Source organism: Manis javanica, chromosome 18 (genome assembly GCF_040802235.1).
Source record: "Manis javanica isolate MJ-LG chromosome 18, MJ_LKY, whole genome shotgun sequence".
NCBI classification, from domain to species: domain Eukaryota; kingdom Metazoa; phylum Chordata; class Mammalia; order Pholidota; family Manidae; genus Manis; species Manis javanica.
Window position 1 is genome coordinate 19,044,665 of NC_133173.1, and position 16,035 is coordinate 19,060,699.

At 37.4% G+C, this 16,035-nt stretch overlaps 1 protein-coding gene across 1 annotated transcript; it reads left to right on the plus strand.

The window, feature by feature from the left end:
• Nucleotides 1-4,032: 4,032 nt before the first annotated feature.
• Nucleotides 4,033-14,747, plus strand: MKRN3 (makorin ring finger protein 3). Its single transcript, XM_073227066.1, is given in 2 exon segments — nt 4,033-5,464; nt 5,467-14,747. Coding segments are annotated over 2 exon segments (1,470 nt in total). The 5' UTR covers nt 4,033-4,137; the 3' UTR covers nt 5,610-14,747.
• Nucleotides 14,748-16,035: the final 1,288 nt, after the last annotated feature.

Sequence of the window (16,035 nt, forward strand, 5' to 3'; positions counted from 1 at the left end):
ATAAAACATTGCACTTAATTACCGTACATAGTTTGGTGAGTTTGGACTTCTGAACTAGAGTTGGAGAAAACAGCCTATATAAATTTCAAAACAAAAAGTAGTATGCCCATCAGTATTAGAAGATTAGTATTCATTCACTGCCTCTCATGTGACAAGAACTTCCAAGGATTATATAGACATATTATAGAATATATCCAGATAGCTGTATCCAGACAGCAGAAAACTGAGACTGACATGGGTAGAAATGTTGATTACAGGATTATCTGGGTAATTCTGAAATGCAAAAGACATTTATGAAGAGCTCAGTTTGTCCCGTTTAACAGACAGTTCCAATAATTTTATAATAATTATCCAATTCAACAAACCTGTGAGCTAATCACACATCATTACTGATGTTTTACTATTATTATTTCTGTCATTTTCCAGATGAGGTCATTAATTTACCTAATATTAATTCCTCAGAGAGTGACAGATTCTGTATCTGTACCTAAAACCTGATTCTAGACATTTGCTTTTAATCCCCCGTTTCCGCATCCCACAGTAGTGCCTAAAAGTTTGACCTGAAGCATCTGTGTGCACTGGAGGAAACTGTTTTGAGACAATTGTGTGTCCTTTAAATATGGACATATCAGCCATGTGGGGCTGGATCCAACAAGCCCAACCTGTTTGCAATAAAAGCCTGTGGGGTCTCCCAGGTTTTTTCTACCCATTCCTTCAGTCTATTTCTGAACTAGTCTACTGCCTCTTGAGTTTTTGTTTCGCTGCATGGACTGTGCCTCAACTTTGCAGTGCTGTAAACCACATCCCCCCTTATTCTGCTTCCTGATAACCTGGGTGCTCAGCACAGCCTGCTCAGGTGGAGTGTTGCTTCCATTTGTTCCACCTGGATACCCAAATGCTGACCATCCAGATCGCATGCTGCCCTGCAGATTGGTATGTATACAAGTTGGTCTAAGCCAGGTCCCAGGCTTTTGGGAAAAGATGCTTCAGCTGAGCCAAATAACCAGAGAAATGAACTGTATTCAGAGACTGTGAAAATATCAGTGCTCAATAAAATAAAAAATCAGGGCAGGAATATGGCCTATGACAGAGAAAATTCTCTAAGAACAGGTATTTGGACAGGATGGGAAATATTTGCTTGCTTCTCTTGAAAGCACTGCCCAATGTTTCCAGTTATTCCATCTCATATTACAAAGTCATGGGGTACAATTTTAGTGTCTAATAGTGTATGTGAAATTTTGCCGTATAAAACTAGAAAATATAGTTCACTATGAGATGGTAGAACATGAACACGATTAGAAGTCACATGGTGGGGAACTGAAGGCAAATGCTGTCCCACAGCAGCTGCACAGCCTTGGGCAGGTAAGGAAATGTTCTTCATTCCACTGTGTGTGAGGACATGAGATAATCAAACGCTATCTAGAACGTCACTGTCCGTTATAGTATGTACTAGCCATGTGTGGCTTTTTAAATCTGAAACTAAATACAAATCCAGTTCCCCAGCCACTCTACCCACATTTCAAGTGCTCAAAAACCACATGGGGCTAGCAGCATATAAAACTATCATGGTATGTTCCATTGGACAGTGATGGTTTATAAAAAGTGGCTCAAATATAATTTAGACACAGTGTTGTTAACATTACCGTTAAACAAATAATAGGGTTATATTCAGGATTTTTAGTTTTGCAAATCTGTGAAAATCCAGTATATAAGCCTGATATCTATGGTCCAAGCCTTTTTCCTATGAAAAATTTTGGGGCTGTCAAAGGATTATCTGTGAACCCATGCATTTAGGAGAGGTAAAAGAATGCACGTTAGTCAGACTTCAGGAGAATTAGCATCCCTAATACAATAACTACAAGGAGGACAATTCAAAACCACTCAAGTTTCCTACACTATGGGGTTGGAAAAGCAGCAATATTCTCATATGATTATCATATTAGGAAAGTGTTACATCTTCAAAATATTGAGTCTTCTACTGAATGACCACAGTATTCCTTGACTTTAAGTTTTTCTAAATAAAAATGATTTTTACTTTAACTCCTGTTAACTTTTAATGTTATGAATTTTAAATGTTTAAGTGTAATTTAGATATGTATATAATATATAGATATATCAATCTCAAATATATGAGTAGAGCTGATTCTATATATTGTACTCCAACATCCTTGCTAAATGTACTTATTAACTCTTAAGTTCTCAGTAAGTTATTTTCAATTTTCTGCTGTTTTGCATTAAAAATTCCTGTCCAATTCTAACATGCCTTATTTTATGTACTGGCTAGGGCTTGCAATAATAAATACAGACCTTTCTGCTTTTCTATTTATGTCAGGGAGGAAACATTAAAAGCTTTCATTTAAGGAATTGTTTTTAATTTCAGATATAGTTTATCTAACAGATCAATATTTATGTTTCTTATTTCTGCTCCTACTATTCTTTTTTATTTTTTATTTTGGTATCATTAATGTACAATCACATGAGCAACATTATGGTTACTAGACTCCCCCCATTATCAAGTCCCCACCACATACCCCACTACAGTCACTGTGTTCCTATTTTCATTAATGGATGTTTGTCTAGAAATAGCACCATTTCATGTAAATTCTCAAATTTAATGGCCTAACCTTGTTTCTAACAGCCTCTCACAATTTTTAATTGCTGTTATTAATGTAGTGATACCACTTTTTAAATTTCTGATGTTGGTTATTTAACCCTTCTTCATTTGTTCTTGATAAATTTCACCAGAAATTTGTTTCAATAATACTTTCAAAGGATTTTGTTTGATTTATTCCCCTCACTTCACGTTTTTTAAAATTAATTTATCCTTACTATTTGCTTCTGATTTCTGTGCTATCTTCAGCCTTTCTCCCATTTTAAAATATAAATTTAATATAAAATTCCCTCTAATTTAATTTAGCAAACAAAATTCAATAATATATAAAACAATGATACATCATAACACAGGAAGATTTATTCTTGGAAAAGGTAAATTAAGTATTTGAAAATCTACCAGTGCAAATAACCACATTAAGAGAATGTGAAAAACATGATCAAAAAAATGCAGACAAGTATATGACAAATTCAGTATAAAGCAGAGTAGGAACATAACTTTTGTTTTTACTAATCTACTAAAGTATATCTGCAAAATGACAAAGCACTCACACGAGGAAATTAAAAAGCTCCACTTGGACGCAAATGACAGAGAACATGATATGAAAGGCTAGCCTGCCCCAGTATCACACAAACCTGGGTGAAACAAAGAAAGGGGAATGAAGAGTCCTTGTGCATTAAACCAACAAGAGAAAATAAAATCTAGGGTTACACACGGGACAATGGCTTACTGAGCCAGCATCAGGACCATGCAAAGTCTGCGGCCTCCGCACAGTGCGACAGGAGAGGTGGAAATCGCAACGAGCAGACAGCTGAAAGGCGCGGGGTGGCCACCCCTCACCAGCACTTCTTGCTAATGCCTTGCTGGTGAAAAGTGTTTCCAATGTAAACCCGTAAAAATATCCAGAAGATAATGATTAGAATCAATCACGTCAACAAAACAAAGACCCACATGAACTTAAAATGTAGCGAGCGTAAAAAATAATTTATAAAATTCACTTGTTGTATGTTTCAGAAACTACAAGTTGAATTGTTCAACCTGGTGGGGGGACAGGGATTGTGATTTTTAAAATAGACGTATATGAAAAAGCAATGAAATAAGATGGCAGCTGAAGGAACATTATAAGAGATCAGATTGAAACCTCAAAGAATGGTAATTACGTCCGCCAGAGTAGACCGCGTGCGAGAGGCATTGCGGTCCCGCCGGCCGCAGCAGGAGGAAGGGCCGGGCTGCCCCTCGGGTTGTTAACAAAGGAGGCTTCCGGTTAGAGTTCCAATACGGACCACAGAGACCAAACGGACGAGATATAAGACTGACGTGCCCCCACAGGAAGTATCCGCCGCGCCCGCCCGGGAGAAGCAAGTAGGAACACATTGTCACAGGAAGCAGGGAGTAGGGGAAACGGAAAAGAGATGCACACCTCCCAGAAAGGAGCCTCCGAGTCGTCTCCCGCTCTCCGGGCCTCAAGCCCGAAAGGAAGAGACACCGGGGAAGTTCCGGTACCATTTCGGGGAGAAGAAGCTGCCATGGAAGAGCCTGCAGCTCCCACTGAGCCCTGCGAGGCAGCCGGGGCTCCCGCAGGTGCCCAGGCAGCGGGGCAGGGCGCATCTGAGCCCAGCCTCGCGGTGCGCCCGGTCTTACGGCATTCTGCGGCTTCGGGCTCGGCCCACCTCCGCACGTCACGTCTGAGGCCTGCCCAGGCCTCAGGGGGAGGGGCTAGGCCCAGTCAGCTGCAGGGCCGGAGCTGCGGCAGCTGGACGAAGCAAGTCGTCTGCAGGTATTTTCTGCATGGGCTGTGCAAGGAGGGGGAGAACTGTCGATACTCCCACGACCTCTCAGGCCGACAGATGGCCAGGGAGGACCGCGTTTCACCGCCTGGGGCCTCCACATACCTTGGCCCCAGCACAGCTGCTCACGTAGAGACCCTGCCACAGGAAGTGGCGAAAGCCCCCGGTATTGCGTCCTCACGCTCCTTGCCTGTGATTGGCTCGGCTGCTGAAAGGGGTTTATTTGAAAGCGAGACAGGCAGTGCAGGCTTTGAAGCTGTCGGAGGAGCAGGTGCAGAAGGCTGGGAGAATGCCGTTGAGTTTGTTCCCGGGCAACCCTACTGGGGCCGCAGGGTCCCTTTTGTCCCCGAGGCTCCTCTACAGAGCTCGGTGACTGAGAGGGAGCTGATTTCTGTGGGCACAGGGAGGCAACTTTGCCGCGATGCTGCCATGGGGCAGTGCTTTCGTGGGGAGAGCTGTATGTACATCCATGGAGAAATATGCGATATGTGTGGGCTGCAGGTCTTGCACCCCGTGGATGCTGTTCAGAGGGCAGACCATGTAAAGGTCTGCATTGAAGCACACGAGAAGGATATGGAACTCTCGTTTGCGGTGCAACGCAGTTTGGACAAAGTGTGTGGTATCTGCATGGAGGTTGTGTATGAGAAAGCCAACTCCAGTGACTGCCGCTTTGGCATCCTCTCCAACTGCAACCACACCTATTGTCTTAAGTGTATCCGTAGGTGGAGGAGTGACAAACAGTTTGGGAACAGGATTATCAAGTCCTGCCCACAGTGCAGGGTGACCTCCAACTTTGTCATTCCCAGTGAGTTCTGGGTGGAGGAGGAGGAAGAGAAGCAGAAGCTTATTCAGCAGTACAAGGAAGCCATGAGCAACAAGAACTGTAGGTATTTTGCTGAAGGCAGGGGTTTCTGCCCTTTTGGAGAGAACTGTTTTTACAAGCATGCACAACCTGAGGGACTCGGAGAGGAGCCTCAGAGGCAGGGTGCTGGGGCATCCAGTACTTCCTGCGATCCACTTTTGGAGCCTGTGCAGGTGGGAAAGGGCAGCATGCCCTTTAAAAGCAGTAAAAAGAGCTTGTCATGCTTTGGCTGGCCAATTTGTTGTTTAAGTGTTCTTTTTCACTGGGAGATAATGAGCTCCCCTTCTCAGAGGACCAGTGGGACTTGCTTCATTGTGAACTGAAAAGATATTTCAGTGTGAATCTGTAGCATTTTGATGTGGCATGTGGTCTAGTGTGCTGAGGCTCTGTCATCTGCTATTGCCTGTTTTCCCTTTATAGACACATCTATCATTTTCAGGGGCTGTGGAAGCCATTTTTGTAGAGCATCCATCTCTGTTTTTGTGAGCATTCCCATCTCATTTCTTTCCCTCTAGTGTTATGGTGTTTTACTGTGTTCTAAAAAAAAAGTCCTTAAAGTTATTGTTTGGTGAAATGAATATTGCTGTCAGTTTATGGTTTATTCTGTCATCTCTGTTTTCAACAGGATTGACTCAGTTCTAGTCTAGTGTTTACAAAGTTTCCACAGTCATTTTGAAGTCCTTCAAGAATAAATGTGACAGGGTGAAGGGAGAAGTCTTAACTGAACAAGGAGCTTTTTGCTACTACAGCCTTAAGAAATGGACCCTCGCAGGGCCTGTGGTACAGCTGCTCATCTCTTGTTTACATGTATGTTCTTCCTCGCAGTCCCCTTCAAGTGCGTCTTTAACCTGCGGTTACCTCGTGGTTTTGTGTTTCATGTGACCAGAACCAGGTGCATATGTTTACAGATTTTATCCTGTTCAGCTTGATGTGAACTTACTTATATTTGAAAGTATATATTTGAGATTTCTATATATATATATACGTGTGTGTGTATGTATGTGTGTGTATATATATATATATTTATATGCATATAAATGTGTAAAATTGTATATTTGAAAATATATATAAAAGATAAACACTATAATACAATGTTTACATAATAAATACAGAGCTGGAAGCTGATGGTCAAAGACTAATAGGATTCGCTATTTTGTAAGTGAGGTATGTGAATCTTCTTTTCACAAGCTATGAAGATTAACATCTAATTAAAACAGATGTTTAAGTGACTCTGGCCAAATATGTCAGACACAGATGTTAGGACTTATAAAAATAATGACATTGGTAATTCTTATGTTGGCATTAAAGCTTACTCTGCTATTATAAGTACAGAAATGTGTATTCCCATGTGGTTTAGCACAGTTTCATTATTCCTTATAACAGCACAATCAATCCTGAAATCAGAAGCACAGTTCTTTGTATTCATTATTTTGTGATATCTCTAGACATTACAAATAAGGGGCTTTTGAAAAAAATTTCCAACATATATGTGACAAGATTAGGAAAGAGGAAATAAAATAATAAAAAATATGGAAACCAGTCAGAATACAAGAAGGAAAGGCTTTTAAAAATTAAATATAGAAGGAACAAAGTCTAAATACAATAGTAGTATGGGAAGTTATAACACCATGTAACCATCATTAGGTTAAATGAAAATGGTTTAGAAACTTAAAGTCAAAGATTATCAGATTTGATTAAAGCTAAAATGAAATTATATGCTGTTTTAAAACACAGACCTACAACATAAGAATAGAGAAACATTAAAAGCATAGGATTAAAAAACAGGTACTGGCTTTTTATCATAGATAAAGTTGATGTTAAGGATAAACACATTGCTGGAGATACCTAAGGATGGTACGTAAACATTAAATTTTAAGATAAAACTATTCCAATTTTGTATTCATTTAATAAAATAAGATCAGATACACACATAAATAAATAATAGATAAGAATAGAAAATACAAAATCTTACTGGGCAGTTATAAAACATCTTTTCAGTAACTGAACATGCAAGTAAAAAAGAAGAATGTGAGTTGAACAGTACAATTCTAACAATTTACCTAATTGACCTGTATAAAATGCTGCATGCATCAATTGCAGAATGTTCTCTCTGCTAACATAGCTGAAAAATATGCTGAAGTCCTGAGTCCCAGGAGATTCAGGTGTTCCTGATCATCAAAGACAGGGCACATTTACAGAGTTTATACCATGTACTAACCACTCGTCAGCACTAATTTAATTTTCATAACCACCTTATGAAGTTCTTGATACTTAATTTTTCTCATTATCCCAATGAGATAAATAAGGAGAGAGGTTAAGTTACTTGTACATAAAGCTATAACCCATAGTTATAAATTAAAAGAACAGTGTATAGAAGTCAGTATATTTCCAGAGCAGAGGCACTGTGCTCCCTCTTCCTCCATACTTATGACCAGGAGCAGGTGGACCAGCTGAATACAGTTACTCTAAATACATGTGCAATCTTCAAATATGAATGATTCAACCAGCTGGGACAGAGATGGGTATGAATAAGCCCTTACAGAATATGAGAGACTTTTAGCTTTATCTGTGGGCTTCCAGACTTAGTATTTCTTAGTCCACTACTCAGAGTGTACCTCAGCCTTCCATATTTTTATACTGCCTCTCCCCTGTTACATTCTTGACTTCATGGGTTATTATCTCAGCCTGTTTCACTGGGGTTGTTGCCATATTCCTGCCTTCTTGATTCCTCTTATCCCCCAAATTCACCAATTAGGAGACCTTGGATGCCTGACTATTATTGGCATACAGAGTGAGTGACTCCAAATAAAATTCAAATATGCCCCCAACCCTGGGCCACCCTAATCATGCCAGGAAAAAAGGGCTTAGATGACTGAACAACCAAAGAATGGGACCAGATGGGTCGCTCTCAGACTACTGACACCAAGTCTTAAAAATGATCTCTGAGCAGTGGCTAAGCTATCATGGAGTGGTTTTTAAGACAAACCCAGAAAAATTTGAAAACTTTGTCCTAATGGACATTAGCTAACATTGTGAAGTACCATGTTTTTAACAAAACAGTATCTTGAGCCAAATAATCATATTAAAGTTCAGGAAATACATTGGGACAAGGGTTAGTAGAAGATAAATTAGTTTGGGTGACAAAGGATAATTAGTATACTGTTTCAGCCATGCATTCTGGAACAAGTTACTTAAGTTTTCTATACCTCCATTTCTTTATATGAGAAATGAATTTGACATCACCTATTTTGCAGGGTTGTTGTGAAGATCAGAGCTTGTTGGACAAAGAGCTTGAAACAGATGGTATTTTTAAAGTGCCATGTATAAAAGTGGGATTTATGTGTGTTTGTGGACTTGAAAAGAGCTTGCACAAGGCTTAATATTCCACCAGTTTTTTTTTTCCTTTGGGAATCTTTGGAACTTGTATTAAGGTAACATTATTATTTTATGATTTTTTTTCAAAGGAAGTACCCTTCTGTTCATGATTTAAAAAAGACCCAAAGTAATTTTTCCATTGGAAGTCACTCAGCTAAAACTAAAAATGTGCTATTCAATTCCTGAAATTATTTTAAACACAAAAAATGTGTTATTTGTGACAGATGTCTCCTTGAGGAAAATAAGAGATAAGATGATGTTTTAAAAAATGGGAGTCTAAGAGAAATACATATACCATATGATTTTATTTATATGTGGAATCTAAAAAAATAAAACAAACAATAGAAATAGACTCATAAACACAGAGAAAAAATTGGCAGGTGCCACAGGGGACAGCGGTGGGAATGGGTGAAGGGGATAAAGAGGTACAGAATTCCAATTATAAAACAAGTCATGGAGATGAAAAGTACAGCACAGGGCATATAGTCAATAATATCATAATAACTTTCTATGGTGAATTTTCCATATAAAACTAATACAATATTTTATGTCAACTATACTTTAGTAATAAAAACAGGCATCCCTGTTGCCTCTTCAGCCCATTGAGAAAGAGATCAAGTAATGGGGATGTCACATCCACAGACCCTGGACAAAGTATTCCAAGGGCCTGCCCGTGAAGACAGCCGGGCTGCTGCTGTTGCATTGGGGCACAAAGGAGCTCTGGACAAACAAAAGTTTGTTCTGTCAGTGATCCAGTGTGTGCTGGCCCCCTCCTCCACAAGGACACATGGATTAAGCCTAGGGTCTGTACACAGGTTTCATTAAAAGCACACACAAAAAATGCCTGGGTGAAGCAAGCCTAATTTACTTTTTGTGTATCTAAATTTGGTGTATGTACAGAATTACAAATATGCTAAAAATTTACCTAATACTCTTTCCTCTCTAATATATGGAAGCCATTCATTTACTGAATTTTAGTGACTTAAAGGGAAACATTTTCAGTCCATATTTGATGCCCATATGCTTTTCTATTTTGCACCTTTGTAAACATCTTGGGAATATGGTTTCTGTTTCCACGGTAGACTAAAAACTGCAAGGTCTGTGTGAGGTGCAGTTAGGGTGTAAATGGGAAGAGGGATGTTTGGAAAATAACCAGACACTAGTGCTAAGAAGTAAATTATACATGTCAGAGATTTTGCCATGAAAATATATAGTATATCACATTTTCCACTGTTGAATGGGTACTAAGAGAAAATAATTGAATACGTATTAGATCACAGTGAAACTGTCAAATGTTAAACCGTTAAATGAGAAATTTGTAGTACAGGCAACACAAGAAAATAAGCCACTACCATATGAAAATTATTTTAAATATCTCTCTTTAAAATAACTTGATGAAAGAGGGAACCCAAAATCATTTAGCAGTATAGAATAACAAAAAAATTATATACCCTAATGTATAAGAGAATGAATACTCAGAGAAAACAAATTTTAATACTAATAGACATTGTCTAGAAAGACAAATAACATAATTAAATAGGTATCCAAGTCTGTAAATTTTAAAGACACTACATGTACACACACAAGCAGAAAGAATTAAGAATGAGTAAAGCAAAAATTACTCAAGAAAATAAAAATATAAAAGCTGCTTCTTCAAAAGAATAAACATAAATGATTTAAAAAAAGGACAAATTGCAATTAAAGTAAGACACAATAGGAAGTAATCAAAACACACTTTAAAATGGGAGATAAATCCTTGTTACACTGAGTCAAAAGTGCTTGAAAATAGCAAAGAAATTAAGAATTTTCAACATACATATAATTTTCCAAACAGTCCAGAAGACAAAGTTAATCAAATCAATTACTAATGAAAAAGTAAAGTTGTCAGGAATGTACTTAACTCTCCTGTCCCCAAAAAAGAGAAGGAAAGGTAAAATTTTCTCCAGAAATTTTCTAAAACCTTTAAATATACTGCAATGCTACAGAAACCATTTCAGAGAACAGAGGGGAACACTTACACATAACTTAGGGATGACACATAGCACTGGTGTCAAAATGTTACTGCTACAATACAATACAAAGATAACTAGAGCCCCGTCTCATTTATGATTATTGATGCCAAAAAATCTCAAATATTAACAAACAAAAATTAGCACAGTAGAAGAATTAGATATCTTAGGTTAGAATTAGGTTATATTCTAGGGAAAAAGGATGGTAGAATATGGTAAAAAATTTTAACATATCAAAAGAAATAATCACATGAGCCTTTTCATATATCTAAAAAAGGAAACTAAATTTGTGATCGACTATTAATATATATATAAAGTTTAAATATTATCTGTTTCTGTATACATATCTATAATTTTTAAAAATGCATAGTCACAAAAACATAACCAAAATAAGCAAGGAAAGGAAAGCAGAAATTAAATAATAGAGAAAAAAATCAAAACATTAAATATCAATACTGACTTTATTTTTTGAAAACACTTTATAAAAGAGAGAAACCATTATCTAACTTAGGAAAATGAGGAAGAAAAGCACATACGCAATCACACACACATGGGCACCCAATAGGAGGAGTTCACAAATGGAGATTCTATTAAATAAATATAATAAAAAGCAATCAGATGCCAATTAATTTCAAAATCTGAAATAAATTGATAATTTTATAGGAATATATACGTAACTAAACATTGGCTACAAAATACATTAAAATGTAACCTCCCGTTTAACATGTAATCAGTAAAACAAATTTCACAGTATGCACAGTCTTACCAAAACAAATGGAGATTTTCATTAAACCTTTAAAGGGCAAATAATTTCAATGCTATTTTACACAATTTAGAAATTAGAAAATGGAAGGAAGGGCCACTTACATCGTTTTATTTTCTGCTTATTCTTTTAACAGCTTTATTAAGATGTAATTGACATATAATGTTGTGTAAGGGTCATATGTTAAATGTAATGACTTGATATATGTATATATTGCAAAATGATTGCTACAGTAACTTAACATCCATCCCTCACACAGATACATTTTTTTTTTTGTGGTGAGAACTTTCAAAGCCTATTTTCTTAGTGACTTTGAAATATACAACATAGTATTATTAACTGTGATCGCCATGTTGTCCATTGCATCCTCAGAACTTGTTCATCTTTTGTCTTATAACTGGAAGTTTGTACACTTTAACCACCTTCACCCATTCCCTCACCTCTCACCCCTGCCCCTGAAAACCACCAGGCAGTTCTCTGTTTCTATCAGTTTGGTGTTGTATATTACAAATACGAATGAGATCTCTTGGCATATGTCTTTCTCCATCTAACTTAATTCACTTAGCATAGTGCCTCAAGGAACATCCGTGTTGTTGCAGTTGGCAGGATTTCCTTCTTTGTATGGCTAAGTAATATCCCATTATGACACATAATTTACCAAAGTATAACCAAGGTATCAAACACATACACTAGTGATCAACTTTAAGAAAATTATACAAAAATTTAAAAATCTTAAGTTTTAGCAAAAATCAGAATTTAAGTATTTCAGCATTCAGCATTTATTCTTTTAATACATCAAAGGAAAATAATCATATTATCATAGATCAAGCAAAAACCTTTTTTTAACCACTTTTCACTGCCAATTAACATTATTTTGATAGTGCAGTTGCATTACAGAAGGAAAAGATGAGACGTAAAAATTTCAAAGATGTAAATTCATCTCTTTGAGCAGATGATATATGTTGAAAATCCAGAGCTATCTGAAAGACTTCAAAAAATAAAAGTAAGGTGTTAAGAAAAGGTAATAATTGATGTTTACTATATAAAATAACTACCATGTAGAGTATGTAATGAAGACCTTTTTTATGGAAACAAATATGAAATGCAGAGGGATAAACAAAAATAAACCTGAAGAGGCTATAAAGAAGAACACATCAAGAATTTTTTAAAAATACTTCGAGTGAAAATGTATATCATGTAATATGGTAGGGAAACATCACCAATGTGTCAACTCCTTGAGTTCATTTATGTACTTGACAAAATCCTATTGGAAGTACTGCTTTAGATTGAATGCTTTTGTCCTCACCCCAAAAAAATCATGTGTTGAAGCCCTAACCCACACGGTGATGGTATTTAGGAGTGGTGCTTTTTGGAGGTAATTTGGTCAGGAGGATGAAGCCTTTGGGAGTTGGATTAGTGCCCGTAGAGAGATACTCCCACTCTTTACAATGTGAGGATACAGCTAGAAGGTGCCAGCAGATCAGGAAGAGGGTCCTCATCAGGAACCCAGCAATACTGGCAACCCTGATCTTGGACTTAAGACCTCTAGAACTGTGAGATTTAAATGTTTACTTTTTAAGCCACCAATCTGTCGTATTCTGCTCTAGTAGCCTAAATTGAGTAAGACAGAAATTCGTATTGAGAAGTGGAGTACTGCTGTATAACAAATACCTCAAAATGTGGAAGTGGTTTTGAAACTAGTAGTAGGTAAAGGCTTGAAGAATTTTGAGGTACAGGGTGGAAATTTTTGCACTGCTGTGAAGAGACTTTTAAAGGTAACTGGTAAGAGTTCAGAAAGGGAAAACTTTATACATGAAAAAATTATATGCAGAATGTTGGTAGACATAAGGATATTAATCGCCGTTCTGATGAGGTCTCAGTTGGAAATAAGGAATACATTATTGAATAGTGCAAAAGATATGATCCTTGTTATAAAGTGGCAAATAAATTGTTTGAATTGTGTTCATGTAGTAGTATTTTGTGGAAAGTAGAACTTGTGAGTGATGAAATGGATGTGTAGCTGTGATTTGTAAGCAAAGTGTTGAAGGAGCAGTTTGGTTCCCCCTGACTGCTTATAGCAAAACGTGAGAAGAGAGAAATGATAAGAAGACATAGATAATAAAAAATGAGCCATGATATAAAGAGTTGGAAAATTTTCAGCCTATTAGACTACAAAAAAATAAGGAAGCTGTCTGGAAGAGAAAACTAAGGGTGTCGCAGACAAACCATTTGGTAAGATGATTAGTATAATAAACCTCATCAGCCACCCCTGCAGGAACACTGCCAGTTTGAGTTTAACGAGACAGAGATGAGACAGAATGAAGGAAGGCTGTCAGACTTCTTGGATTTTACAAGATGAAACTCTAGCCTCTGAATATTCTGTTCTTCAAGACGAGAAGAATGACCCAAAGGCAAGTCAGAGATCATCGTCATCAGGGCTGCCTCCTCATTTTCAAGAGGGGGCGTCATCTCAGTTTCAACAGGCCATTGTCTCTGCCCTAACCTGTGGGGATGGGGCTGCCTGGAACCTTGGGGACCTGACCCCCACCTGTCAGAACCTTGGGGATATGACTTCCCACTTGGCAGAGTTGTGGGCAGAGGATCACTGCCTCAGTGTTTCTAGGAAGCAAGACCACTGCAGCAGTAGGTCCAGAAAGCAGAGCATAGAGCCAAAGAGGATTATCCTTGAACCTTAAGATAGGGAGTTTGCCTCGCTAGCTTGGGTCTTGTCACCTCTTCCTTTTTCCTATTTCTCCCTTTTGGGATGGGAATGTCTATCCTAAGTCTGTCCCACCATAATATTTTGGAAGCACAAAACTTGTTTCATTTCAAAGGCTCACGGTTGGAGAGTAATTTTGCCTCAGAATAAGTAGTACTTAAAAAGTTTCATCCACATCTGATCTAGATGCTATTTAGATGAATCCTTGGACTTTAGATATTAGAGTTGATGTTGAATGAGTTAAGACTTTCGGGACTGTTGGGCAGAATGAATCTGTTCTTCATGTGAGAATTTTGAGGACCAGGGGTAGCATGCTACTTCTTAAATGTTTGTATCCCCCAGGTTCATATGTAGAAGCCCTAACCTGCAGAGTGATGGTACTTGGAGGTGCAGCCTTTGGGTGGTGATTTGGTCATGAGGGTGGAGCTCTCATGAATAAGATTAGTGCCTTTATGAAAAGAGCCATGAGAGAGATGATCTCTCCCACCATGTGAGGACACAGCTAGAAGTGGCTGTCTGCCAACCAGGAGGAAGACCCTCTGCAAGAAGTAGACCGTGCTGGCACCCTGATGTCAGACTTCCAGCTTCCAAAACTGTAAAAAATAAATGTTTGTTATTTAAGCCACCCAGTCCATGGTATTCTTTTATAGCAGCCCAAACAGACCGAGACAAGTAAAAAATAGATCATGTATAGGTAAATAAGTAAAACTAAATGAAACAAAAAAATGGCAGTGAGGGAGGCTTGAACTTTTCAGAACTGAAAACCAGTCATTGAACCCTGCTAGATCTTAAAACATAGTATCATATGCCAGAAGTATGAAGAGTGAAGTATTAGCACTTGAATTAAGATATCAAAAATGTATATTAAAAAGGTCCAGAAATGGACACAGGTACATATGGAAATTAAGTTTATGGTAAATATTATAAAAAATAATTTGGATTTTTCTGTAAAAATTGGGTAAACTCAGGAGTCATCTTAAAAGCACATAGGATCCGTATATCATATTTTATGCCAGTACAAATTCCACTTACAATGAAAATTTCAAATGTAAATATGAAGTCAAAAATGTACAGAAACAACATAGGATTTTTTTCTTTTAAAGTATTATAGTAAAAAATGCCTTTCTACACAATTGACAGAAGCCTTAAAAGAAATTTTGACAATAATTTTAGTAAGTGTATGGATTCCAGGGTTCTAAGATACAATATCTCACTTCATCTATCCTGAGATAAGTATTATAGTTACCCCCTTGTAGCAGTTGAGAGAACTGAGGCTGAGGAAGGTTAAGAGTTGTGCTCAAGGCCACAAGGTTGGTGATATCTGATTCCAGGGTCTATCCTCTCAGTTGCTGCACTGCCTTATGAATGTGACCACCTTAGAATTAGCCTAACAAGTTTGACATGTGTAAGACCAAAATAAAGTACCAAACTACCAAAAAAAAATGGAATTCATAAAACAAGGCAAGAGCTTATTTCCATAATTTATAAAGGGATCCAGTGAAACAAAAGACCAACTTAAATCAAGAAAAAGCATGAATAGATCTTGCATAGAAAATGAAATACAAATAGTTTTAAAGGAAAAGTAGTCAAACGTCAAAAATAAGGATGCTTCTTAAAACTGCATTTTGTCCTTTCAATTTGTCAAAGGCTGAAACATTTGAGAGCATAATCTAGTGAGAGCTGGGGAAATAGACACTCTCATATATCGCTTATACGAGTATAATTGATACACTTAACATACAGGAAAATTTGATGTCAATCAAATAATAAATTCGTGTATATATACTCCTTGACTGCCATTCTATTTATTTAAATGTGACTTACAGGTATATTTTACATGTATCACTTTATATCAAAAGTTAATTTTAAAGCACAGGTGTTAGTAGAACAAATGAGAAAATATCAGTGC